We start from the raw sequence: 25,440 nt of genomic DNA on the forward strand, positions 1-25,440 counted from the left end.
TGCATCCATCAGGAGTGGAATTTAGGAACAGAACCTTGTTCCCATTAGCTGAACTATTGCATCAGTAGACAGGTTTCAAAAAGGCTGTTTTCTCTGCTGCTTCTGTTACAGTATGGGTTCGGACCTGTGTGTCCCAGGAAAGCTAGAAATGGGGCCGTCAGAGCTAAACACGCATTTGCAGAACTTACCATATTATTATCCTTATTTGTTTGTTTGCAATAGCACCCAGGAGACTCCGCCCTAAATCAGGGCCCCATTGTGCTAGGCGCTGTACAGACACAGAACACAGACAGGCCCTGCCCCAAAGAGCTGACCGTCTAAGACAAGAGACCACTGATGGATACAGACAGATGGGGCAGCATAAGGAAATATCGAGCCACTAGTGGTCAGCCTGTTCTCAGCACGCCAGCAGCCTGAGTGTTGTGAGGCATTGTGGCAGAGGGGGGTTTTAAGGAGAGGTGTGAAAGGGACAATGAGGTGGCTTTGGAGGGGCTCACAGAAGATCCTCCCTAGTGTAAGGATCAGCATGAGAGAAAGTGCAAAGGTGTTTGTTGGGACATGTAACAAGCAGGTGATGGACCAGACGTCGTGGGCTGGGCAGCGGCAGGAGTTGACATCTCGGCAGTGCGTGAGAGATGATCTGTCGGGCGGGGACAGGCTAAGAAGGCAAGAAGTTTGCGTGGGATGTGATGGACAGAGAAGGGCAATGTGGTCAAAGCGACATGCCGGGAAAGTGGCTCTTGCAGTAGCGTGTCTATCTCGCAAGGTATCATGTGCAGGAAGTTTGCGGGCTGGGAGTGGGCCGACAGGAAGCATAAAGTATTCACGTTGAAAGGGAATTAACTCTCCGTATGCAGGGAACTGACGCACCATGTGCCGTAATCAACAGCACTGCTTCCTTGTTTTGAACTGCTCCCTAGGCGTGTGGTTTTCTTAAATACCCACCTGCAGGGCACTGTAAGCATCCATTAATCTGCTCTGGCATAGCGCTGCAGCCTTGTTTTCTTTTCAAGTTCCTGTTTGAGCTGAAACTTCTCCTCTTTCCTTTTGGAAAGTTCATAAGCGTCCATCCCATCAATCCTAGTTTGTTTCCCAGGTGTCTGCATCATAAAGGTGGCTGCATAAGGAATGCCCTGTTCCTCTAGAGGATTCTTGGCCATCTTTCAGAGACAGATGCAACAACAACATGACTGGAGGAACTGCAGGATCTGGAATTTTATCAGACAGTCAGGCAGGCCTAGAGGCTTCACTGAGGTAGGGTGACCATACATCCCGTTTTGGCCGGGACAGTCCCTTTTTTAACCCCTGTCCCAGCCGTGCAGCCTCTTCTGACAAAAGTGGGCGTTTGTCCCATTTGCTCTCGCCAACTGATCAAGTTGGAAAGAGCAAATGGGGCAAATGCCCATTTTGTCAAAGAGGAGGGTGAGCGGCGATGCCTGCCGCATGCAGGGTGGGAGGCACGGCTCAGGCGAAGGGCAGACAGGGCTCGAGCGAGCAGTGATGCCAACTCCAGCCTTGCATCTGGGAGGCAAGCAGGGCTTGGGAGGGCAACTCAGGCCAGCCCATGCGGGGAACGGGGGCAGGGCTTGGGCGGAGGGCTTCAGCCAGCGCTGTGTTGGGCAGGGGGGAGCCCTCAGGCTAGGCCCATGTAGTGTCCCATTTTCCCTTTGGGAAATATGGTCACCCTACACTAAGGATCTACTGGGGAATGGATTCTACGCCTTTCCTTCTGTCCACCCCAAATGGAGCAGGAAGTGAAATAGATTACACAGCCGCTCCCTGAGGGCTGAAGAGAAGCCAAAGCAGATCACTGGGCCTGGCCCCTCTCCCCCAGAAGAAAACTTGAGCTAAAAGTGGTGGGGAGAGCTTTGGTCTGGTACGGGGGAGGGGTGCTGTTGGGAGGGGTCCTGGGTCAGCCCCAGATTCACTAAACCTCCATGGATTTCATGTTTGGGTCTAAAACCAGCTGAATTTGCATGGTTCCAGCACAGAAGTTTCATACATCTCTTCTGTAGCTGGAGTGATGCTAAACATTATTTATTATTATTTGTATTGCATAGCCCCTAGGTGCCCCAGTCACAGAGCCGGACCCTATTGCGCTAGGAGCTGTACAGACAGAACAAAAAGATGGCCCCACCCCACAAGGGCTTACAATCTGAGTATAAGATGAGACACAACAGATGGATGCAACAGCTATATTCTGGTTTTCTTTCTATAGCTTAATACCAGTCTTCGGCTTTTTAGATTAAAATATTTTTGCGGTGTCCCCTTTTATTTTTGTGGATTCAGTGGTAGCGTACAACTTTTTCTGATCTTCTAGTGTGTGAAAAGTGACTCTAAACATGGCATAGTGGTATGCTGGATTTCTCTTCGAAAAAATGCATTTTTACCTGTAAATTAACTGACTATGGACGTTGTGGTAACTGTAGACTTGTAAGTTCAACTTGGGATCTGAAAGTCAAGCTGAGCCCTTTCTGTCTCATCACTAGACAGATTTTGTAGCTGAAGTTCTGGCTAATAAAAGTTAATTTACAGAATTCATCTAGCTCCTGCTCTCATAGCTAATTAGATCTGCAGGGCTAACTGGACTAAAAAAAAAAATCTTATTTCTGCCTGTAAAAATCAGCCCCTGTAACTCTGAATAGACAAGAGAATGGATCTGTTAAGAAAGTAGCCATTTTGATGTAATCATATCTGATCAGAACCTTCAAAGGACATAAATGAAATTACAGTAAATGGAGCTGAAAAAGCATCTGTGGTATGTAGTCCTACTCTAGAGATGGGGACTGAAGCTCTTGGAAGGAATTATAATAATGTATATAAATATTGCTTAAATAACTGACAAATAAGAATGATTTGTGTGCAGGCAGCTTTCTGGAAGTCTTGTTTTTCTACACCAAAATCTCTACATCATCAAAAAGAAAACTCCAGAGAACTGATTTGGCAAGAATTGGAGCACAGTCCCCCTGACCCTTTCTAGGACCGTAGCAAAATCAATCTTCAAGGCACCAGTTCTTCAAACAAAAATATACATGTATGGATTATTCTTTTATTGCTTGAAATTGCTAATGCAGTCTGGCTGATGCAATTTATGGTAGTTGTATGGTAAAATGATACAGCTGCATGGCTAGGTTGTATCATGGGCCCTCATGGCCATTTTTCAACACTGCCATAGACTATTAAGATCATAAAAGATCTTAATGTGAAGTGTTTGCCCAGAGACACAGGGTAATGAAATCTAGAGGGTTAGCATTGTCTTTAGAGGTTAGTCGTTCTTGTTCGAAAGCTTCTACACCCAGAATACCAATGTTCAGTGATTTGACTCGAATGTTTTGGAGGAGAGTAAGAGTGCGTGGCCGTCCCTCCCTGTCAGTTTTGGAGGGAGGCCACACCCCCTCGCTGTCTTGTTCCACAAAAGGCAGTCTGGAAAAAGGGGTGGGGATTAGCTATCTTTGGCGCCCAGGCCCTCTGAGCTGGGTTGGGCAATAAGCAGTCTCTGGGGCACAAGCCCTCAGGCAGGATAGAGCCCCAAACAGTCTAGAGGTCTCTGGCCCTCAAGCAGGGAGGGCAGTAAATAGTCTAGGAGCTCAGGCCCTCAGGCAAGGCAGAGCATCCAATAGGCTAGGGGGCTCTGGCCTTCAAGCGGGGCAGAGCAGTGAATAGTCTAGGGCCCAGATCCTAGACCCTAGGCATGGCGGGGCACCAAGCTGCAGCCCTCAGGCAGGGCAGCGCTGTACAGGATCTAGTGTCCTAGCTCTGGTGGACAATAGATTAACACAGGCCTCCTGACCTAAGGTGGGGGAGGCTGCCACCCCGGGGATGGAGTGGTAGGGGGACCTGGGCCCACGCTGCTCCTCCAAGTGCCAGCCCAGAGCCCTATTGGTGGCAGAGCATTCTGCCCCTGGGTCAGCAGGGATCCAGCCGCAACGCGGCCAGACTACAGTCAGCTGTCCCTGGGCCACTTCCTCCCCTCCCCTCGGGAGGTACCTGGATCCAGGGGTCATCCTCCATCTCCCCGGGGCACACCACCAATGGTAGTCCCAGCAGCTCCTCGGTGTCTGGAATGGTGGGACTCTCTGGAAGCTCAGGCAAGTCCTCAGAGGTCCTCCTCGGCGTCCCACTCCGGCAGCAGTGGAGAACTGTCTGTCTCCCTCGGCAGCTCCAGCACAACTGAGCTGCCAGGCCTGCCTTTTGTACTTCCTATTCCTGTCCCACCCCTCTGCTTCTGGCAGGGTGGGTGTGGCCTTCCTGGTTCCGCCCACCAGGGGGCGGGCGGTGGTCCCTCCCTGTGACTCTCAAAGGGAGGCCATGCCCCTTCACTACAATGAGGTTCTACTTTAGTCTTTAAGAGAGATTAATCTAACCAAACGCAGTTCTGTAGTCCAAGAATTAGCAGACCTTGGTACAATTAATTACTAGTATAGCATTTAGTTTTCAGCCACTAGTTTTAACACCATTCCTCCCAGTGTGAATGAGCTTGCCAGTCCAGTTCCTTGTTTAGCTGTTAATCTCTATAGAATTTCTGTGGCTACCCAGCCAGTATACATATTTAAAATGAGACAAAATTCTGTCACAGACAGGGCATGGGGCTGCTCTCTGCAGTGGACATTCCTCTCCCCAAGATATCTGGAACCTCCTCATCCAGCCTGAAGAATGACTCCGTTCTCCTTAGCACTAGCTGAAGTCGATGGGGGTAATGACCAGCACAATCAGGTGGTCAAAGGCAAAAGCCCAGCCAACCATGAAGAATAACCAGAAGGGTGTACCCCTGCACCCCTTGGCCAGGTGGGCTCATCCTCCCCAGTGTTGCTGCCTATGTATCAGGATTTCTTTGAACATCCACTGTTAAAGCTGTTGTCAGGTTGGACCTACATATTTCTGCAACTCACAGGAGCGTTGGCTGAACTTAACATTTAGAATGTGGATTTGCAGGTACCGCAAATTGTAATAATGTGGAGTCATTGCTACAGAGATGGGGGAGCGCTCTTCCAGAACTAGGCCATAGAGCTGCTTCAGTGCTCTGAAATAAGGATGCTCTTTTGCACATCATGATTGTCTAAATCTTCTCTGGAATCAGCAGTGACTAGCCAGAATCAGTTTCTGTAACGAGGCACTAGAGCTGCAGGTGGCATCCGATAACTGTACTAATAACATTCACACAAGGTGCAGGGGATAGAATGGTAGGAAGTTCTAGATGTATTAACTCTTTCTGTTGGTAACACTGTATGTTTTATCTGGCAGTTTTCAACCTGTGGCCAATGGACCCCCAGGGGTCCATAGACTATGCTTAAGATTTCCCAAGGGGTCCACACCTCCATTTGAAATTTTTTAGGGATCTGCAAATGAAAAAAGGGTTGAAAACCCCTGGTCTACGGCACCAATTTGTGGGTTTATACAGAGTGATTGATCTCTTTCCACGTGTCCCTACATTATAAAGTCGGTCACATTTTGAGCATAGACTGCATAATACCTCTGTTTAAAAATAAATGAGCGGTATTATCAACCCCAAGCATTTGGAAAGTGAGTTGGGATCTCCCAAAATCATGAGCTTTAAAAAAATAATGAAGGCTGGGTCCTTTTTATTGTTACCTTCTGGTATTGGAGGCACTGGGGCTTTGTGTTTTCTAGTTTTTCTCTGCAACGAGGGCTAGAAACTTAATTTAAAACAAAATAAAAGTTGAGAGTCTCATGTATTCACACGAATCCAGGGGATATGAGATTTGTGATTAAAACCATGGGAGTTAGCAACTGCCTCAGGCCAAACCTGCCTCCCAGAATACGTGACTCAAGAATGGGTGCACATGAGATGCGCTAGGCTAAGCTTCCTGCATTCAGACAGACCCTTGTGCAAATTGTTCCTGCTAGTAGCACACACTGTGCACAGGGTGACTTGGTCAGTGCCGAATATGGCCAAACATGCAGCCCGTGCCCCTGATTCTCATGCTGCTGGCTGGAACACCCCACCCCAGGTCCTGTGCAACTGTTCCCAGGTTCTGGCCCATTCAGTGGAAATGCCTTGACAAGAAACTTCCCTACATTTTAGAAGGGATGTCGACACTTGTGCTTCAGGGCTCCCCTAGCAGCCTGGGTCTAGGAATACACCTCCCTATATGGGCAGGTAATCCCCTAACTGTCTACTTCAGGTTTGTTGCCACTTGCATCTGGTACTGGCTTCTGTCTGAGACAGGCACTGGACTGCTGGTCTGATCCAGTCTGATGATTCCCATGTCCCTAAGTTTGTAATAACCTCTGTCTTCTTCAGGTAAATGGAAGATCTGGAGACTAACTTATTCCAAGCACGCAAAGCCTGTCGAATAGAACAAATGGTAGCAAGATGGCTCCGTCGATCTCGGGATAGCATATCCAGGTAAATACATTTTCATGAACAGGATCTTTACTAGTTGGGTGCTGAACAAACTGGTTTCCAGCAAGCTAGGGAAGGTCTTAGATCTCGGGTCTGACTCCTCCCTTTGTTCGTTTCAGGGAACATGAATTCCATATGTTCTAGAACGTAACATGCATTACATTTTTAAGCAGCCCAAAGCTATTTACTGTGGGCCAGATGCTGCTACATTTACATGGTGGGCAGCGCCTTGCTACGCAATCCATCTCACTGTAATCAGTAGGATTATGTGTGGAATAATGAGCTACCCAGCCTGGAATGAGGGTGGCCAGGTTTGGCCCTGTATCAACTGGTTTCTATTTCTCTTTGCCATGTGCCATTTCTGTGTCTATTTTAGGGTCCGATTATGGCACTCTTACTGGAGTAGCATTGTATGCAGTGAGCAGCCTGACCTATAGCGTCTTTGATCTCACCTGAGCTTTCTTATACGTTCCCTAGCTGCTAACATGATGTGTCATATCTAACATGAGATTATTAATAGTGATGGGCCAATAATGGAATTTTTTGGTTCACTGAAAAATTGGGGGAGGGAGAATTGTTTTGCGTCAAACTGAAAATGAAAATGTTGCTCAGGGATTTTCGGTGACTCAAAAAGTTGAAAAACAAAGGAATTTAGGGGTCAAACTAAATGTTTGATTTGCTCTGAAACAAAATGCTTCATTTCAAAGTTTGAGCATTTTCAAATGTTTTTAATAAAATTGATGGAAATTTGAAAACCAAGTTATTTCAAACCAAACTGTTTTGATTTTTCAGAATTTGGGGGGCAGAGAGGATTTGACACAAACATTGGTGAAACAGACACACGTTCGCAAAACATTTCTGTGTCGATCCGTATTTTTCTCCAAAAAAAGTTTCCAGCAGAAAAATGTGCCCAGCTCTTTGGGTCTGGGGCCCTGTCTCTCCTTCTCTGTCTGTCTGTAAAGCGCCTGGCACATATGTTGAGTGCTATAAAATTCCAATAACGACGGATGTATTCTGCCTTTAAAGGAAGTTGTTGTTTTCTAGATTAGTCATGCCATAATGTGTAACATACCCAGCATTAGACATAAGAGGTCATTCTGATGTGGGGTATACCCTATCGGACTGAATCCCAAAAACTTTACCATCAAGATAAGAAGAAATCTCTCAATCCCTTAGCAATGCAGAACTGCTCCTTGCAGTTCATTTTTCCAGCTCTTTGGCCTGTCTAGTTTTAAATGCCCTAAACCTGAGGGGAGGAATCTTATCTTAAAATTTCCCACTTACCGTACTAATACAGCATTAAAACATAACAGAATTTGTTCTGTCTGCATATTCCCAAGCCTCATGGAATGTGCAGCAATGGACCAGTAAACCATGTGATGTCACTTAACACTATTATAGCTTGTCCATTAAGTATTATTTGAAAAGACAGTGTGTCCTTCCTGTCTGGAAAATCTGCTCTAGCTCTCTGGGTTTCACTCTCTCCGCTACTCCCACAACACTCGAAAGGAGCCATCAGCAAAACTCTACCCGTTCGGTAGAGAACGAGGTTGTCAGGTGGAGCATGCAGGTGAGAAGATGGCGTATTCTGGATCTCTCAGCTGTGCTGGGACGCAGCACTGCATGGGCTGTCCATTCACACTGCGCAGAATGACTTCTGGAAGCTCTCCCCAGCATGTATCCCTGCCACAGTTATGCCTGCGTGGGGATGCATTAGGGAATGTAGTAGAGTATTTAACTGAAGCTAACCTTCCACACCATTTTGGCTAAGGCCCCCTCTTCAGCCTGTGTTCAGGAGGCAGAACAGGACGGCTGCAGGGCCTGGGGCTGGGACCTCGAGTGTCTGTCTTCTAGGTCACTGTTTCCAGTCTGATCCACGTCACGAGTGGCCACGAGTAGTTTCCATCCAACAGCTGTTCAGCAGGTGGCCTGAACCTAGTGCCCCTTTGTTAATCTCATTCCCTCATCTGCCCCCAAGTCCCTCTTGAGTGTGGGTCCCCTTATTGCCGCCTCCCTTTCCCCACCACTGGGTGGATGGAGGGGATGTTCTGTGTCCGCTCTGGGGATGGGGACTCTTTCACTCACTGGCCTAGTGCTGAGCCAACCACAGAGCAAACAGCTACAGCTGAGCGGGCCGGACTCTTCGTCCTCCAAGTTCCAGGGTATGAGGGTCTGGAGCTGGGGCAGAGCTGAGGCCCCCCTTAGCATGTCTGGTTCCTTCTGCCCCTGGCGTGGAGCAGGATGTGAGTGGCTAGAGGCACTGGTCTGAAATGGCTCCCATTCGCCAGAGCTTTCTTTGGCTGGCCGGGCAGGGCCGAGCTAGGGCCTCTGCTCGCCAGGAGGCCCTTGCTCCCCGGATGGGATTCTCCTGCTGGGGAGGAGGAGGAGAACCAGGAAAAGGGAGTGACTGAGATGCAGCTCCTGGACATAGATGACTGAGAAGGTTCCTCACAAGCTTTCCCTTCCATCTGTATTGGTCGCTGCCACCCTCCAGACAAAGTATGCGCTCCCATGTGCATAGCAAACCTCTTTAGGACATACCTCTTGTGATGCGTTGTCATCCCCGGGGTGCAGTCTGGGAGCCGTGAGAACTGATTTGCTCCCTAACCATACAGCTGGGTTGGTCTCTCTCACACTGCTCTGCCGGTGATTCAGCCAGCCTCTCCAGGCCCTGTTATCACCCAGCAGGACAGCAGGTGGCACCACACACTCAACTGAGCTACCTGAGTACTTTACCTAAGCCACTCAAGGACAGACAGAAGACAACAACCAATTTCCCAGCTCCCCAGCCTTGCAGCCTTGCTGAAGTATAAACCCAGTATTATACCGTCTTGCACTGCACAGGGATTTGTACAATGCAAACTCATTAATATAGTTCACTTTTCCCTTGATGTGGGGAAGATCTGCAACAGCCTTTTGTTTTCAGAGCTGAGATTTTCCCAGACACTTCACTCAAAACACACTGGTTAATATAAAACATAAAACAAGTTTATTAACTACAGAAAGATAGATTTTAAGTGATAGAAAACAGATCAAAGCAGATTACCTCGCAAATAAACAAAAACGCAAACTAAGACTAACATGCTAGATAGCGTTTGAATTAGTAATTTCTCACCCTAACTGATGATACAAGCAGCTCACCAAGTTTCCATACACAGGCTAGAAATCCCTTTAGCCTGGGACCAGCACTTCCCCCAATTCAGTCTTTGTTCCTCAAGTGTTTCCAGGAGTCGTCTTGTGTGGGGAGTGAGGCCAAGAGATGATGTCACTCCCCACCTTATATAGCTTTTCCATAGGGCGGGACCCCTTTGTTCCAAGCTCAGTTCCCAGTCCAGTTTGTGGAAAAATACAGGTATCAAAATGGAGTTCAGTGTCATGTGGTCTGGTCACATGCCCTTGCATGCCTTGCTAAGTCGTAGCAGTCATTACCCATAGGCTGGCTGAAACATTCACAGGAAGACAAAGCTGTTCCATGGTCCATTGTCTTTGCTGATAGGTAGGGCCCTACCAAATTCATGGTCCATTTGGGTCAATTTCACAGCCATAGGATTTTAAAAATCGTAAATTTCATGATTTCAGATATTTAAATCTGAAATTTCAAAGTGTTGTAATTGTAGGGGTCCTGACCCAACGGGGGGGAGGGGGGGCACGAGGTTATTGTAGGGGGGATGCAGTTATGGCTACCCTTATTTCTGCACTGCTGTCTGCAGAGCTGGGCCCTCAAGTCACCGTTGTCCGGCTGCCCAGGTCTGAAGGCCACAGCGCAGAAGTAAGGGTGGTATGGTATGGTATTTCCACCCTTGCTTCTGCGCTGCTGCTTGCAGGGCACTGCCTTCAGAGCTGGGCACCCGGCCAACAGCCACCACTCTCCAGCCACCCACTCCAGCTCTGAAGGCAGCACAGAAGTAAGGGTGTCAATACCATGACCCCCCTAGAATAACCTGGTGACCCCCCTGCAACTCCCTTTTGGGTCAGGCCCCCCAGTTAGAAAAATACTGGTCTCCTCCATTAAATCTGTATAGCGTAGGGTAAAAGCAGACACAAGACCGGATTTCACAGTAGAAGACCAGATTTCATGGTCTGTGACGTGTTTTTCATAGCTGTGAATTTGATAGGACCCTACTGATGGGCCATCAGCACTGTTCAGCTTCTTCATTGTTGTACTGGATAGGCTAGTTTTGGGTGTTACCTAGAGTAGGCACATTTGAAATACAGATACATAGACAATATTCATAACTTCAGATACCAAAATGATAGATGCATACAAATAGGATAATCATATTCAGCAAATCATAACTTTTCCAGTGACACCTCACATGACACATCTTGTACAAAATGCATCATAATTATGTCATAATCGTACCACTATGATGAATATGGGGTGTAGTGTCACACCTCTGATCTCCTGGCAATGGATGAAGAGCAGCTTTCCCGACAGACTGTCTGAGATCCATCAATGCCTTCCAGGCATGAAGCTTCACTAGCACATGTGCAGCGCCAGCAGGGCTAGGAGGAGTCAGTCTTGAATAGCCCCATTCCAATTTTGCAAGAGGTCCCAGAAGGTCGTTGGTTTGTCTTGAGGGCTCACTCCTCAACTCCATGTTCTGCATGTGCCTGTGAGTGCTAGGAAGGCTGGCGAGGCGATAGGAGCTGTGGTTCGATTGGGATGCTGATGTCAGCCCGTTCACTGTCTCCATCTCATCAGAGCCAGCTAGCGTGTAGAAACACCCTCGCCAGTGACGGAGCTGGGGGCTGGCCGGCTGGCCAGGGCTCGTCCCAGATCAGACCAGCAACACTGGCAAAGTGGGCAAAGCTACCCCAGGAGAGGTCAGAGCACCTGTGGCATGTGACTCAGCTTTGCCCTTAACTCTGTGCTAGGTCCCTACTTACTCCCGGGTGCTTGGGTGGAGGCTGTGGCCAAGGCTGCATTGTTGTTTCCGTCTCTCCTTGGTGAGGAGTATGCACCCTTTGGGTTTGGACGTGGACTTTGCTACCTGTATGCACACCTTGGTCACCCACAGACCAGGCTTTGGTGGTGCATCCTGCATGGGGCACCCCTCCAAGCCTTTTTAAGGTTGGGGCTTTGTCTACACAAGAGAGAGTTTGCCAGTGGAGCTGTACTCCCTAGCGGAGAAGCAGCTTATGCCAGCAAAGATGTTCTTTTGCCAGTCTAGTTTATACCAGTTCCCTGAACAAAATAAGCTGTACCAGCAGGAGGACTCTCTTTATAACGGTGTGTACCCTGGGGCTCCTGCCAGCATAGCTCTGTCGGGCAGGCATCACACCAGACGCAGGTATGCTGGAGAAGTTTGTAGTGTTGACCTGGCCTAACACATCTTCGGAATGTGAATCCACTTAGTGTAAGCGATGCTTTGTGGCGAGAGCATGTCACACCAGCACTCAGTAGTCTGCACGGGCTCCAGCTGGATTCGGGGTGGTGGAGTTTCAGATGTTGTCTTTGTCCTGTATAGCCCTACGCGGTTTGAGACATGGTTGCCTCCCCTCTCTCTGTAGGACACTGCTGTGTGATCAGCCACAAGGCCTGATCTGACAGGGAGATGGATCTAGCAAGGGGTAGGATGGGCTACCGGGCAAGTCTGTTTTCTTGGGCTTTCCTTGGAGGAGAGGTGTGAGCCAGTCTGAGACAGGGCTGCTTCTGCTTTGGTGGGGGGCCATTATTCTCAGTCTGGGTTGATGATGTGTGGACAGGGCAACGCAGACTTCTATTTTCAATTCGTCTTGTACCGGTTCAATATTTGTAAAAGTCCCACCGCCCTTTAAAAAAGCGGCGGTAGCCGCATGGACAGGGTTCCATGTCCTGCATCAATGTCTGCTAATCCTCAGCCTTTTCTTCCCCCCTATCCAAATGCTCAGGGGCAGATCTTCAGTAGTGGACGTCCCATCTGATGGCCTAAATCAGCCAGTAACGCGGGTGAAGCTCACAGTCACCGTACACAAGGATTTGCTTCTCGGTCACTATGGCTTTGAGATTTCACCAAACCCGCCTCTTGCTATCACATCAGTTGCTGCAGGTAGGAATCGTCCTCTCCCCTTCCCCTCCTAGCCCCCCTGCATAAGTGCCTGGGGGAAGCTGCCTGGGGGCCGTGAACAGCTGGCAGGATTCCACGCTGACGCACCCCCAAGTAAGGCTGATCGGGTTATGTCCATTTCTAGCAAGGAACCGGCCTGAGATGAGAAGCTTGGATCTGGATCTGAATTTTTCCAGGACTTAGCGGGCTTTGGCTCGAGCCTTTCTCTCTTTATAATGGCGGTAGAAGCGGTGTTCCCAGGAGAGCTCCGGAATGTGTAGCCCCATGCTTCCTAGAGTCGGAGAGTTTAAGGGCAGGAGGGACAACTAGATTATCCAGTCTGACCCGTCTCTGAGACGCCACTAACGCTACCCAGCACCCGCACACCAAACCCTCTGCCCCTTGGCAGAGCTTAGTGCGGAATGGTCTGCTGCTGTGAAGAGAGGCCTCTCCCCCCTTCAAACCAGCGACTCAGGAGCATGTTCTGCTAATCCGCTGCTTGGACTGGCTGAATTAGCAATTTCTCACCTTAAACCATCAGTACTTTGAAGCAGATTCATTGACAGGGTACTATAATTATCCTAAACCACAGGCATAATGAATTCAGAGTTAAAGCGAAACTTAAAAGAAATCTGTGCTTGTTAAGGGATGGAAGTACACAGTTGCGGCACCCACATAGCTTTAATTTTGCCCTGGAGGGCCATCCTGAGGGGGAAACAAACAGTGTCTTTAAAACTGTTTCATCTAATATGGGCCCACAAACACACAAACGCTGTAGTCGTAATTCTGTGGCCCTTGTGTGGTGTCATCAGAGGGCAGAGTTAAGGTTATTTGGTGCACTGCAGACTTTAGCAAGCTTGGAGTTCTCCTAAGTTTAACTGTGAATCATGTACAATCGTAAGAAATACCTCTTAAAACTAAACAGACTGGGTCCTGCTGGGTTTGCTTTGAGGGTGAATCAGTGGAATGTCCTTTCTTTCACCTCTCCCACCCTTCCTGCTCTGGTCCGGTGTTCATGGGGAAGGGCCTTGTCGCGGCAACACCGCTTTTCACTAACGCTTCCCTCCGCCGTTTTCCCCAGCCCAGCCCTGCTCCTTCTCCTGCTGGCATTCATCCTAGGCACGGTCTCCCAGGGCTGGAAGGACCCATGGGTACTGGATCAGCCTTTGTCAGGGGCTGGGTAGCTTGTCCAACTGAGCAAAGTCGGGTGTTGGAGTCACTGTCACCTTGAGTCCCCCTTCTCCAGAGGCCTCGGCCAGGAGCAGCCAAGGCTGGGAAGGGTGAGTGAGCCCCTACCCTTAGCATCCCCCCTGAAGCCAGAGGAAGCCACACAGGGACATAGTCCCAGCTTTATGGAGCCTGGTGTCCAACCGCCCTGGGTGCAGAGCTGCGCTGGGTTTGGCACCAGTGGCACCAGGCTGGGTTTGTTCTAATAGCATTCGTTCCTTTCCACCTCACTGATCATGCCCCAGGCTGTGCCGCTCCATGACACTTACCCCTGCCTCATCTCCTCCCCCCTCCATCTGCATTCCCCTCCTCTGCCTGTGCCCCATCTCTGCCTCCCTGCCTTGCCCTCACAAATCCATGCCACACCTCCAATCCCTTCTTTGCCACCCATTTCCTTGGGTGACCTCTCTCCTGCCCCACCCACCCTTCCCTGCCAACAGCCCCAACCCACGTTAGCTCCCCTCCCCTGGTTCCTGTACAATGCACACACACGTTCTGGGCCTGAGCCAAAGCCCCCAGAAGTCACTGGGAGCTGTGCTGCTGACCTTAGTGGGCTTTGGATTCTGCCCTTTGATTTCAGCGGCCAGTCATAGACTCTGAGACCAGAAGGGACCATTGTGAATTGTTTACTAGGGTTATTAACTCTGGCTGTTAACTGTAGTTGGGGCTACTGACTGGGTTGAGTGGTGACTCAGTTTTGAGTCACCACTCAACCCAGTCAGGAGCATAAGTCTTCAGCTGTGGGAGGGATAGAGAGAGTGTTTGTTCTCACCATCTGGGGCTGGAAAACCAAATATAGATGCTTCACTGAGTAGCAGTGCCTACGTTTGTGATCTGCACAAGCGATAGGGAAGCTGTATTGAGCAAGTAGCTGACCTGCTGCTGATCTCTGCTAGGAAGCACAGCCAACGGGAAGCTGCTGCCCGGCGATCATATCCTCACGATAAACAACAAAGCTGTGGAGGACATTTCTATTGAGCAGGCAGCTGACCTGTTGAGGTAGGATCGTGTGGATGGTACTGGCCACTCCTGGAAACCAAAAGGGCGGATGAAGATTTAAGAGCAAAGTTCTAGAATTCCAATCCCGGGGCTGCCTGGCAATTGCAGTTGCAATCCTGGCTTTTCACAGTGGAAATTCCACTGGTTGTTTCATAGCGAGTGCATCAGACCCAAGTGTGGGCTGTTTTCTCTGAGAGTCTGAACACAGATGTGCAAGAGAAACTTTCTTGTTTCCTGCGAATCTCTCTCTCATGTTATGTGGGTTATGATAGTGCTGAGTGCCCCACCCCCCACCCCGAGCCTTGTTCTGCTTCATGCAGTCACACCATCAGTCTGTGAAGTTGGAATGTGTTAAGGTACCCCCCCCACCCCCCGCGCAGTCACAGTTGCCTGTGGCTGTGGAAACTGCTTGGTGCTCCTGCCTGGGTGGCTCCTTGGCTTCAGAGATTGAACATGGGGCTTCTGGTTCTAAAAATATGAGCTGCTGCTGCCCGCGCTGGAGGACCAGTTACGTTAGCCAAGGCTGTAAAAACAGGCTCATCAACCTTTCCCTGTGGCCCAGCCGCCACGAAGGGGGACAGGGCTCCACACTGAGCGGGCGTGGGTTACACGCTTGATTTTAAAAACCCGTTAATGGTAAATGTCCCTGGTATGCCAGCTAATGTTAACACAAACTCCTCAACAGAGCTGGTCGGAAAACAGAATTTCCATTCCCTGAGAAATTGACATTTGTGGGGAGGGGTGAAAAATAGTTCCAAATTGAAACAAAGAGCTGAACTTTCCCATGGAACAAAAATTCCCCAAAACATTGATTCCGGACCATAGAAATGTTTCATTTTGGTAATGTCCAAACTTTATAATACGTAAAATATTAAAAATAATTTACTATACTGAATGCATATGTGATAGATTTGATTTAATATAAATCAAAGTTCAAATGAAATTGATCAAAACAAAGTTGAGATGAAATGTTTTTACCTTCCTGAAACGGAATGTTTCTGAATTGTCACAAGGAAATGAGAAAGTTACAGGTTTGTCAAAGTTGACGCATTCCCAGGATTGCAAAGTTGATGCGTTTCAGTTTTGGCGAAATTCCATCTTCTGATCCGACGGAAAACTCTTCCACCCAACATTTGTCTACCAGCTCTACTCCTAGCAGCGAAAGCATCTTTCTATTTAAGGTAGCTTGTGCTGGGTGGAACAGAGTGGAAACCCCATCAGCCTTCTCTGTGACCATTGCCAAGCCAGTGCTCCCCCCAAGAGCTGGTAAAACAGAAGCACCCGGGGGGGGCAGCGTATGCTATACATTACTGGAATTGGTTCTTAGTCAGAAGGCAACATTGTGTTTACTGCTACACTCAGCTAATTGTATTTGTCTGTTACAGGGAACCCGAAGACTCGCTTCTCCTTACTGTTCTGCGATGCACTTCGGTAAATTGCATTTCTCTAACCCTTTCGCTAGAACTGCTCCTTTGCGACAGGACGTTAGCCCTAGGATGGGTAACAGGGCTGGGCTCACAAGTGGGGGACTGTGCAGGGGCCCCTCGAGAATGACTGGCCCGTTTCAGAGCACAGCAAGGCTGGGTGTGTAATGTTGAGTGGTACATCAGAAACTGTAAAGGAGCTGTTACTCATTCCAATGCACACAGTTGTACACGCATCTCTTTGGGGCCTGGCGCTGCCCTTGGTGAATTTTTCCAGCAGCATTGCCTCACAATTCTTCTGTTTGGGGGCAGTGTCGGGGGATCCTCCCCCATCCCTGAGGCCCCGCAGCCCGACTTCCTGGCTCCTTGGCAACGGGGCTGTGACGTCATGGGCTCTCTGCCTAGAGACTGCCCCAGAGCTCCCACGCAGGTGATGGGGGTCCCAGGGCTGCGTTAACATGCACTGGGGAGTCGCATGGATTTGTGGTGGTGGGATGCTGCAGGCCCCCAAGAGCCACGGAGACGTGTGTTGGAGAGAGTTGGTGCAGGGGACGCGGGCGTGCCTTAGAACTGACGCTCCACGTGCTTGTCCTGGAGTTAGGAGCTGGGGCCGTGTTTGTTGTCTTGAAGGGCAGGCCGGCACTTGTGCACTCACAATAATGTTCCTGAACCAGCAAAGGCTGCCGAGGTCTCGAGATCTCCCTCCATCCAATGGGCAGAGAAAAACGTCTGTCTGAAGATCCTGGCACTTCTGAGAAGAGCCTGATTATTATTATTATTTTTTTTTTTTAACACCTGGGATAAGCCTAAACTCAGATCTCCCTGGGACTTGATCGCTTCTTCTTGCTATGTCCCAGTCCCTGGTAGCCAGGGGAGGTCCTGCTGTCCTCTACAGCGAGTGCTCAGCTGTGCAATTAGGGAGCTCCGTAGGGGGACCCTGTGGCCGGGTCACCGAATGCTACTTTAAAGCTCTTGCGGTGGTCAAGCTGCTTTTTTGAACCTATTGGTTCAATTTAAGGGTTCGTCCTTGCTGTCTGGGCTCTGTGTGATCGTCCATCGCCGCCTAAGGAGACGTCTCCTTGGAAACGTGAATTCCGGAAGTGTATGTTGCCGTTGATTGTCTGGCCAATCTCAGATCTCGCTGCTTTCAGCTGCTAAACCTCCTGTCTTGTTTTCCCCTCCTACTGGGTGGTTCTGTGACTCACTCCTCCCCCCCGAATCAGGAAGTTGGCTCTCACTCAGTGTGTCCTCCTTCCATTAAGGTTGAAGCTGTGTATGTACCCAGGCCTTAGGAAGAGACCTGAAGTGTTCTGTTAAAACCTTAGTGCTTTTTGCTGATTCGTTTATGATGAGGAAATCTGGAAAGGCCGGAATGCCTCCCAGGATGTGTTTATCCGAACGGATTGACAGGTGTGCTAAAGCAGAGCTGCAAAGCAAGGACAAAATTGGGATTGTGCCTTCTGTGGCTTCCTGTGATGTATGAAAATGGCCTGAAGCGTTGGGGGAGGCGGGGGGTTACGTTTTTAAAAAAAAATCTTAGGAGTATAAAGAATGTCAGGTCTCCTTTTCCCCGGATTTGCTGGAAGAGTCACGAGAGCGCTCGGACTCGGAATGGGAGGTTTCTCAGGCCTCTCCTGAAGATGTGACGGGGATGGAGTCTTTTAACAGACTTTTTTCTCCCAAGTGTTTCTCAGGTCGTTGAATTACACAGGCATTAACACAACTTTAAGCAGGCTGAGTACACAGTCACTCCCCTCTCCGTTAATCTGGCTTCCCCTGTGTGGGGTGTTAAAATCCTTCCAGGGCTTTGACTGGCCATGGCATCTTGCAAGAAAAGTGAGGCAGACAAGACCTTAGCGCTTAACTTGTGAAACCAAGCAAAGAGGAAAAAATGCCTTTTGAATGAGAGAGGTGCGGAGAAAGGGACGGGAAATGTCGCGCAGGCCTTCACGCATCATAAAGGCGCAACTCAGGCACAAACCTGTTTTTGTTTTTTCCTTTGCAGGTCACTTTAAGGACTCCTGCAAATACCCAAGATCAGCCTTGGCTAGTTGGGGCAGGCACTTGCCCCTAAAAGCCCTGCCGCCTATTGAGCGGAGAGGTACTGCCTCTGATCACCAGCTACATAACAGCTCTGCTGGGGCCTCGTCTTTCGCCTGCTCTAGGCATGCTAGAAGTGATGGCTCAGTGATGGGCTTCCACAGATGCACCCTGCAGTGTGTCTGTTCTCGTTCCCTGGCAGGGCGCTATAATTCTCTATCCCAATGGGACCTGTACTGTGTTCGCTTGGAGAAGAGACTTTTCTCCCCTAACTGTGAATAGCTTTCCTCCAATAAACAAGATCATTCTGTAAAGCGCTTCCATGTAGTGGGAGTCTCACAGGAACACAGCAGCACCCTGAGAGAGTGCTATGCCAAATCAGATCAGTTAGGGGGATGCTAACAGCCCCCCCCACCCGCCCTTCTACACACCCCAGTCGTCTTAGGAATTGTTACCATGTGAAAGCAAATAAGGTCAGTACTGGTGATTCAGCCTGCAAGTTAATTGTTTATCAGAGATCATATATGGCACCTAACAAGCTGTCTAGGCTTTCCATAAACATAAACAATCGCCTCGCCCTAGGGCTTGGCTACAGAATATCTTGAACATGGAAATGTAGGCACTGCTGTGGGTGTGTTCCTAAATGTATGCAAATATGTAAACACCCATGTAAATCTACAGTCTGCTGATTGGCTGTTGTCGAGTAACAGGACACCTTTGTGGTCATGTGACACCTTTGACAAAACCTTTCTAGATCAGTGGTGGCCAGTCACCTCTAAGTGTGCCAGTAACACCAGCCTTATAAAACCCCCCTTCCAGGCACCCAGTGCTTTAAGGATGAGCCTCAGTGGGAGACCCTGGATGCCCCGCAGGGTGAGCCTGGATTAGGGGGCAGCCCAAAGTCAATTGCAGGGTGCAGCATGCCTAGTGACGTGGGAGTCGGCGGGCAGTGGCTGGCACCCCTGGGTCTTTCCGCTGGTTAGTCTGGCCCGGGTTCCCAAAGGACTGCGAACCACCATTTCAGGTCATGGAGACCTCCCGCACATGTGTCTTGTTCTCCCGTTCAGCAGCGGCAGGTCACATTACAAATGCAGTGCTGTTGTTTTTCAGGGTGGCCCTAAATCGTCATTTCTTACGGCCGAGAAAAGGGCGCGGCTGAAAACCAACCCCGTCAAAGTGCGGTTTGCCGAGGAGGTGCTGGTGAACGGACACACTCAGGTCGGTGCGGTGCTGTATGAAATCGTTCACAAGAGCCTGCTCAGTGGCAGCGCTGACCGGCTTGAACTATGTTGAGCTAAATGGGCAATACCATTAAGCGCAGTTAGGATGGTGCAGATGCTGCTGAATTACAGAATAGAGTGAGCTCGTTCGACCTGGCACTCCCTTTGTTGTGTTTGGTCGTTTGTCTACATAGCGAGTGGCCAAGGAAAGGCCCAGGATTCACGTGGCTATATGTTGTTACCTTGAATGCACTGGAAATGGGTGCTTAGTCCTGTAGTTCTTCAATGCTGAGGAGGTAACCTCGGTACCTCCTCCGGTTCCCATGGCAATCGAGTTTAATGAGTTGTATTGTCTATTGAATTTGGCATCATATGTTTCCTTAAAGGTGTGTTACGTGACCTGATGTAACTGAATTGTGCTTTGTTTCTCTGCTGTAACTTGCCTCAGGGCATGTCTATGTTTAGACTGCTACAGCAGCCTAGGGCTTCAGTGTCGATGCTACCTCCGCCTATAGGAGAGGGTCTCCCATCGGCCTACGTGATCCACATCTCCCAGAGGCGGTAGGTCGGTCAGTGGAAGAATTCTTCCATCCACCTAGCGCTGTCTACACTGGGGTTAGGGCAGTATAGCTACATCTCTCGGGGGGGGGGGATTTTTCACACCCCCGAGGCATGTGTATCTATGCTCAAGTAAGTTCCCAGTGTGGACCAGTCCTAAGATGTCTGCAGGACTCCGACGTCTGCCTTCCTGATCTCTCATTTACAGAAGTATCCAGTCGTCCTATCCTGGCTTGCAATATGAAATGCACTTGGGTAGCTCAGTTGTACAACAATGTACAAATAACTGTACAATTTCAGGCAACTTGATACATACAGAGTGTGCAGCATGTCTGTATCTCCGTCTGTCTGCAGCTCAGGCCAGGGAAATGTGGCAGAAAAGGATACCAAGCTGGAACACTTGGGGAGCCGTTCCTGGCTGTTAAAGGGAAATCATGTCATGTTTCCAAAAGCTGCCACCCCTTTCAGATAGAAACTGGGCTGAAAGAGCATAGCATCCATAATGGTTAGAGTAATTCCAACAACTGCATAGCCTTCTGCTTCAGGAACAGTACCGTTGTCCTCTTAATGGAACGTTGCTAACTGAGCTAAGCCTCATTTGGAAATAGCCCAAACACTCCCTCATGCCGCTGAAATCTGAAACTCCAGTTCTAGAGGAGGAATTATTGATGAGACCAAAAGCTTTCAAGCCTTCATTTTCCAGGGTAGATCTGGGTTATATCCTCAGAGCAGAGCTCTGTGTGGGGGACAGGTCATGCCAGGCTGAACATCATTAGATGTTTTAGGTATACTTGGAAGCTGTAGACCAAATCCTAATTTGCCGTAAGTCGGTGTCGTGCCGTTGTAGTCAATGGAGCAATGTTTACGCCAACTGAGGAGCTGGGCCTACGTTTTTAGAATTAATTTTTAAATAGTCTACAAGATCCTGCCAAGAAAGAGCAAAATTGTCAACTTGGCTGAACTAGCAGAAAGACAGCCTACGATAATTGCCGACTGGAACATAATCATTACATATGTTGAATGTAGCATCAGCAACAATGTGTGGTTTTTAATTTGTCCCCAAGCTCTGTATAGAGATTCCAAGATGACTTTTGAGCTGATGTTACAAAACAACAGCAACATCTTATTTATGCCAGTAGCCTCACTGGACACATTGGGTTAGATCCTCATCTGGTATAAACTGGCATCATTTCACTGAAATCAATGGAGAAATGTAACCCAGTGGGTCCGATTTACCCAGCTGAGGGTCTGATCTCTTGAGGCTACTAATGTGAGACCAACAGAACTTGGCTCGATTACAGCAGCATAAATGTGTTATCTTTCTCTGTAATAAATAATCATTCTTGGGTCCCCCAATAGGGACGGGACAAAATTCATTTTTGGTGGGACCTGCTGAGTTGAGTGGGATTTTTATCAGGGGTGAATTTGTCACTTGATGCCTCTTCTTTGTCCTCTGTCTCATAGCAGAACATAATGCTAACATGTCGTGAATGGGGCTTTATTTAAAGGCGGAGAAAGTTTTTTGCATTTAAATCTGTATGTGTTGCATTACCAAAGATGAGCCCTTGAGTTAGTCCCAGAATACCAAAAACCCTTGCCTTACTGTGCTGTGACACTTGAGCTCCCAGCTTGTTTTGTTGTGCAGGGGAATGCTCTTCTGTGTGTGCCGAATGTTCTCAAGGTATACTTGGAAAATGGACAGACGAAGGCTTTCAAATTTGACACCACCACGACAGTGAAGGTATTGTGGCTTGTGTGGTTACCTTTATTCCACCATTTAATCTCTGCTACTTCACAAAAGGTTGAAATATACCAGGAATTGATTGTCCAAGACGATCTAGTGAATGTGGACCCCAGATGGGTAGATACAAAGCTCACCGGATTTGGGGGGCAGGGAGTGGAGAGCGGCAATAGGCTCTGGGCTTTTACAGCCCACTATTTTTTTGGAGCGGCTCAACACCCAGATTGACATGGAGCTGCAGGGGCTTCGCCGTTGGCAAATGAAGCCGTTACCTTTTAAAATTGCTTATGATAAAGTCTAGTGGTGCAGCGGGTATGGAAGATCTACAGGCCTGGGAACGCCCTGGGACTTCGCCTTCAGCGGGGCAATGGAGCAATAAGCAGGGGAGAGCAACTGCTGTTCATCCCGTCCTCCACTGAGCGGCAGGGGTATTGCTTGCTCCCCTCAGCCGAAGGCGGGTTGCTGAACTCGGCCTGACTGGAAGGGCAGAGGCGAAGGGGTCTGGGAGGTATAGAGGGGTCAGGAAACGAGAAGTCCAGAAGGAACTAATGAGGAATCTTGGAGCGAGAGAAGAGACAGGGTTAATGGCCTGGATCGGATACCACAAGAACTTAGACTTGAAGAGCTGGCGAAGATGCCAGGATCCCGAAGAGCCTGTCAAAGGAAGTATCCAAACAGTGGTAGTAAAATGAGCCTGTTGCCCCATCTTCTCTATAATGGGTTGTGGGAAAACCGTCACCACTGTGCCCGGGAAGGGGGAGGGAGTGTGCGGGATGAGTGAGGGAGCTCCTGGGAAGAGTGTCTCTCTGATATCAAATGCAGCCCTTCCAGCTGAAAAGTCCATGATTGCCTTGGAGAACTGTCGTTAGCATGCTGGAACCTAGAGCCTCTTTGTTAACATCCAATCCCGTTAAGCATCCTAGTGATGCCCGGCCATTGTGTTTAAAATGCTTGAAATCAGATTGTCCCTTGTGTCTTTCATTGGCAGGACATAATCCTAACCTTGAAAGAGAAGCTCTCCATCCAGAGCATTGAGCACTTCGCCCTGGCCTTGGAAGAACAGTACAACATTTCTAAGCTCTACCTGCTGCATGAGGACGAGCTCATTGAGCAGGTCAGTGCTGCCTGCAGAGCTCCTGCCATGCCTGTCGGAGCAAGGCAGCGTTTGTCACGCAACCCGCTTAGAAAAGAGCCCTTGCCCAGCTGCTGGCGTTTCCCTGGACGCATCTCCATGGACACCCAGAATAAAGGGGGATGGAGGAGGGAGTAAAGTGCAGAGTAAACGAGGATGTGCAGTGCAGTGCAGACTAAACGGGGATGGAGGAGGGAGTGTTGGGTGGCAGGATGGGGATTTGGTGGGAAGGGGGAGCTCAGTAGCTGAGTGTGAGACCCGATCACGAGCTCCCGCATCAAAGGGAGGATTCTGAGCGGCTGTGCCTCCCCAGAGACGCCGCCGTCCTAGGTCTGCCTGTCCCACGTGCACTGACTAGTGACGGCACTGCAGCCTGGCCTTCCTGCTCTGTGACGGAACCGAGAGCGTAAACGTTCGTAGCGCCTCGCTCCCTTCCTGCAGACGGCAACGGGCAGCGCTCGTGGCCGGCTTGTTTTGCCGACGCTTCTTCCTGCTGTCCTCGTTTCATAGCAATGAGGCCATCTAATCTGAACCCCTGCATATCACAGGCTGTTAAGTGTCACCAAGATCCCCCTAAATTGAGCCCAAAAGCTTCAGTTAGACTAAAGCATTTCAGGCTCTAGGCGACTAAACCATCATGTGCCCCAGGCAGAGAAGAGGAGAGGCCAAGCACCAGCAATGGCAGGGAATGCATTGTGTGTGGCTTGCCCAGGTGATCGCAGCAAGTGGCCCATGGTGCTTGCTGCAGAGGGAGGTGAAAAGCCCCCAAGGTCCCTGCTAATCTGACCTGGGGGAAAATTCCTCCTCGACCCCAGGCCCAGTGATCATCTTGACCCTGGGCATGTGAGCAAGATCCACCAGCTGGGCATCTAGAAAGAGGATTCCCTTGACCACCTCTGAGCACTGGCCTGCCCTGTCCAGTGTCGCCTCTCCAGCTGTGGCCAATTCCTGCTCCTTAAATGGTCCTCCAGAAAAGGGCACCTCTGATCTGGGATTATATAAAAAGAAATCAAGGCTGGGGTTTTCCAAAGCAGTCGGCGAGGGGCGGCCTGGCTGGGCTCTCCTTTGAAGTCCATGGGAGTTTTGCCTCGGCAGAGTTAGCCCAACCCTGAGCGCTATTTGCAAATCCCACCCCTAACATTTCTCATTCTTGTCTTTATTTCCTGGGTACTTTTATGTTCCTAACTTTGAGCTAAGACTCTGAGCAGCCCTTCCTCACTCCCTGACATCTCACCAGTCAGTGAGACAGGCGCAAGATGTTGAGGCTCACTCATTAAGATCCCATTACTAAATACCAGGCATACGTCTCTTTGGGAACTTCTCTTTCCATCCAGTTGATGAGCCAGTTCTGGATTTATCCAAAATAAAATATGCTAGTATAATCCAGCGACTTTCAGAAGGTTTAACTGACATTTCGGTAGGACAAACAGCACTTCAATCTTGTGTCTTTTTTTTTTTTAAATGCTTTCCTCTGTTGTCCTGGTAGGGCCATGTGATCAGTCTCTGCTGTAGGGTTTGTAGCATTACGTATTCACACAAGATTTATATTTATGACATTGAGACCGGGGTGCAGGTCCTTTGCCCCAACTTCTTGTTGTCATCCCAGCTAAAATAGTGTGACTGGATTTGGTCTAGTTGTTGTACCCCTGTTGTACCTGGATCCCAATTAAACTATAACCTCGCTGGGGCAGAGCCTATCTCTGTGCAGCACCTGGCCCAACAGGGCCTCTGGGCATAGCCCAGTACAAATCAATCATCTTCCTGGCTTTTCTGGGAGGTTGTGGAGTCTTTAATGAAGTTCTGCAAAGGAAGTAGCGTCCACTTCATCTGACTTTAATTCTCACATTGCTTCCCTCTCAAGGAGTCACTCATGCCTCCTTGTCACTAGAGAAAGTGGCCCACTTGTCCCCAAACCAGACGCCGCGTGATTTTTGTTCTGCAGGGTGTGAAGGGCTGCCCTGTGCAAATTCATTGCACCTGCTGGAATTCGCAGAGCTTCTATTGTTTAACACTATTTTATTTTGTTCGTTCCAGGTGGTCCAAAGGAAAGATTCCCATGATTACCGGTGTCTCTTCAGAATCTGCTTTATCCCGAAGGATCCATTGGACCTCCTACAAGAAGATCCAGTTACCTTTGAATACCTTTATTTGCAGGTGAAAACAGAACATCCCATACTGTATTGATAACTCTTTCTGTCCTAAGGCCTTGCCTCCCATTTAGGATTAAAGTGTGATATTTAAATCAGTGTTGTTAAACTGGGGCCAAAAGCTGAGTGGACATTATCTGGCTCTGAGTGGCTTAGTGATTCCTAATCTGAGCCTTGACTTGTTAACTACTTATGCCCTTCATAGGTGCCGACTCCATGGGTGCTCCAGGGCTGGAGCACCCACGGGGAAAAATTTAGTGGGTGCTCTGCACCCACTGGCATCCAAGCTCCCCTCCCCCCCGCTCCTCTTTTCCCCCCAACCCGAGCGCGCCACATCCCCGCTCCTCCGCCTACCTCCCAGTGCTCCCCCCCCCCCCCGCAGCCGCTGCCAAACAGCTGTTTGGCAGCGCGCTGGGAGGGAGCAGGAGGAGCGGGAACCTGGCACGCTCAGGGGAGGAGGCGGGGCCGGGGCGGGGATTTGGGGAAGGAGTTGGAATAGGGGGCAGGGAGGGGGTGGAGTTGGGGCGGGGACTTTGGGGCAGGAGTGGGAAGGGGTGAA

General features: G+C 49.4%; 1 protein-coding gene across 1 annotated transcript in view; it reads left to right on the plus strand.

Annotated features, from left to right (window-relative positions):
- FRMPD1 (FERM and PDZ domain containing 1) overlaps window positions 1-25,440 on the plus strand; it is a 66,252-nt gene that overhangs the window by 25,545 nt on the left and 15,267 nt on the right. Inside the window, exons 2-9 of the mRNA XM_074953557.1 lie at window positions 6,263-6,367; window positions 12,239-12,396; window positions 14,517-14,619; window positions 16,005-16,050; window positions 19,194-19,301; window positions 21,507-21,602; window positions 22,591-22,716; window positions 24,769-24,888. Of these exons, the coding sequence (XP_074809658.1) occupies window positions 6,267-6,367; window positions 12,239-12,396; window positions 14,517-14,619; window positions 16,005-16,050; window positions 19,194-19,301; window positions 21,507-21,602; window positions 22,591-22,716; window positions 24,769-24,888 (858 nt within the window). The 5' untranslated portion in view covers window positions 6,263-6,266. The remainder of the gene's footprint in view (window positions 1-6,262; window positions 6,368-12,238; window positions 12,397-14,516; window positions 14,620-16,004; window positions 16,051-19,193; window positions 19,302-21,506; window positions 21,603-22,590; window positions 22,717-24,768; window positions 24,889-25,440) is intronic.

This window comes from Natator depressus, chromosome 5 (assembly GCF_965152275.1).
Source record: "Natator depressus isolate rNatDep1 chromosome 5, rNatDep2.hap1, whole genome shotgun sequence".
Lineage (NCBI taxonomy): Eukaryota > Metazoa > Chordata > Testudines > Cheloniidae > Natator > Natator depressus.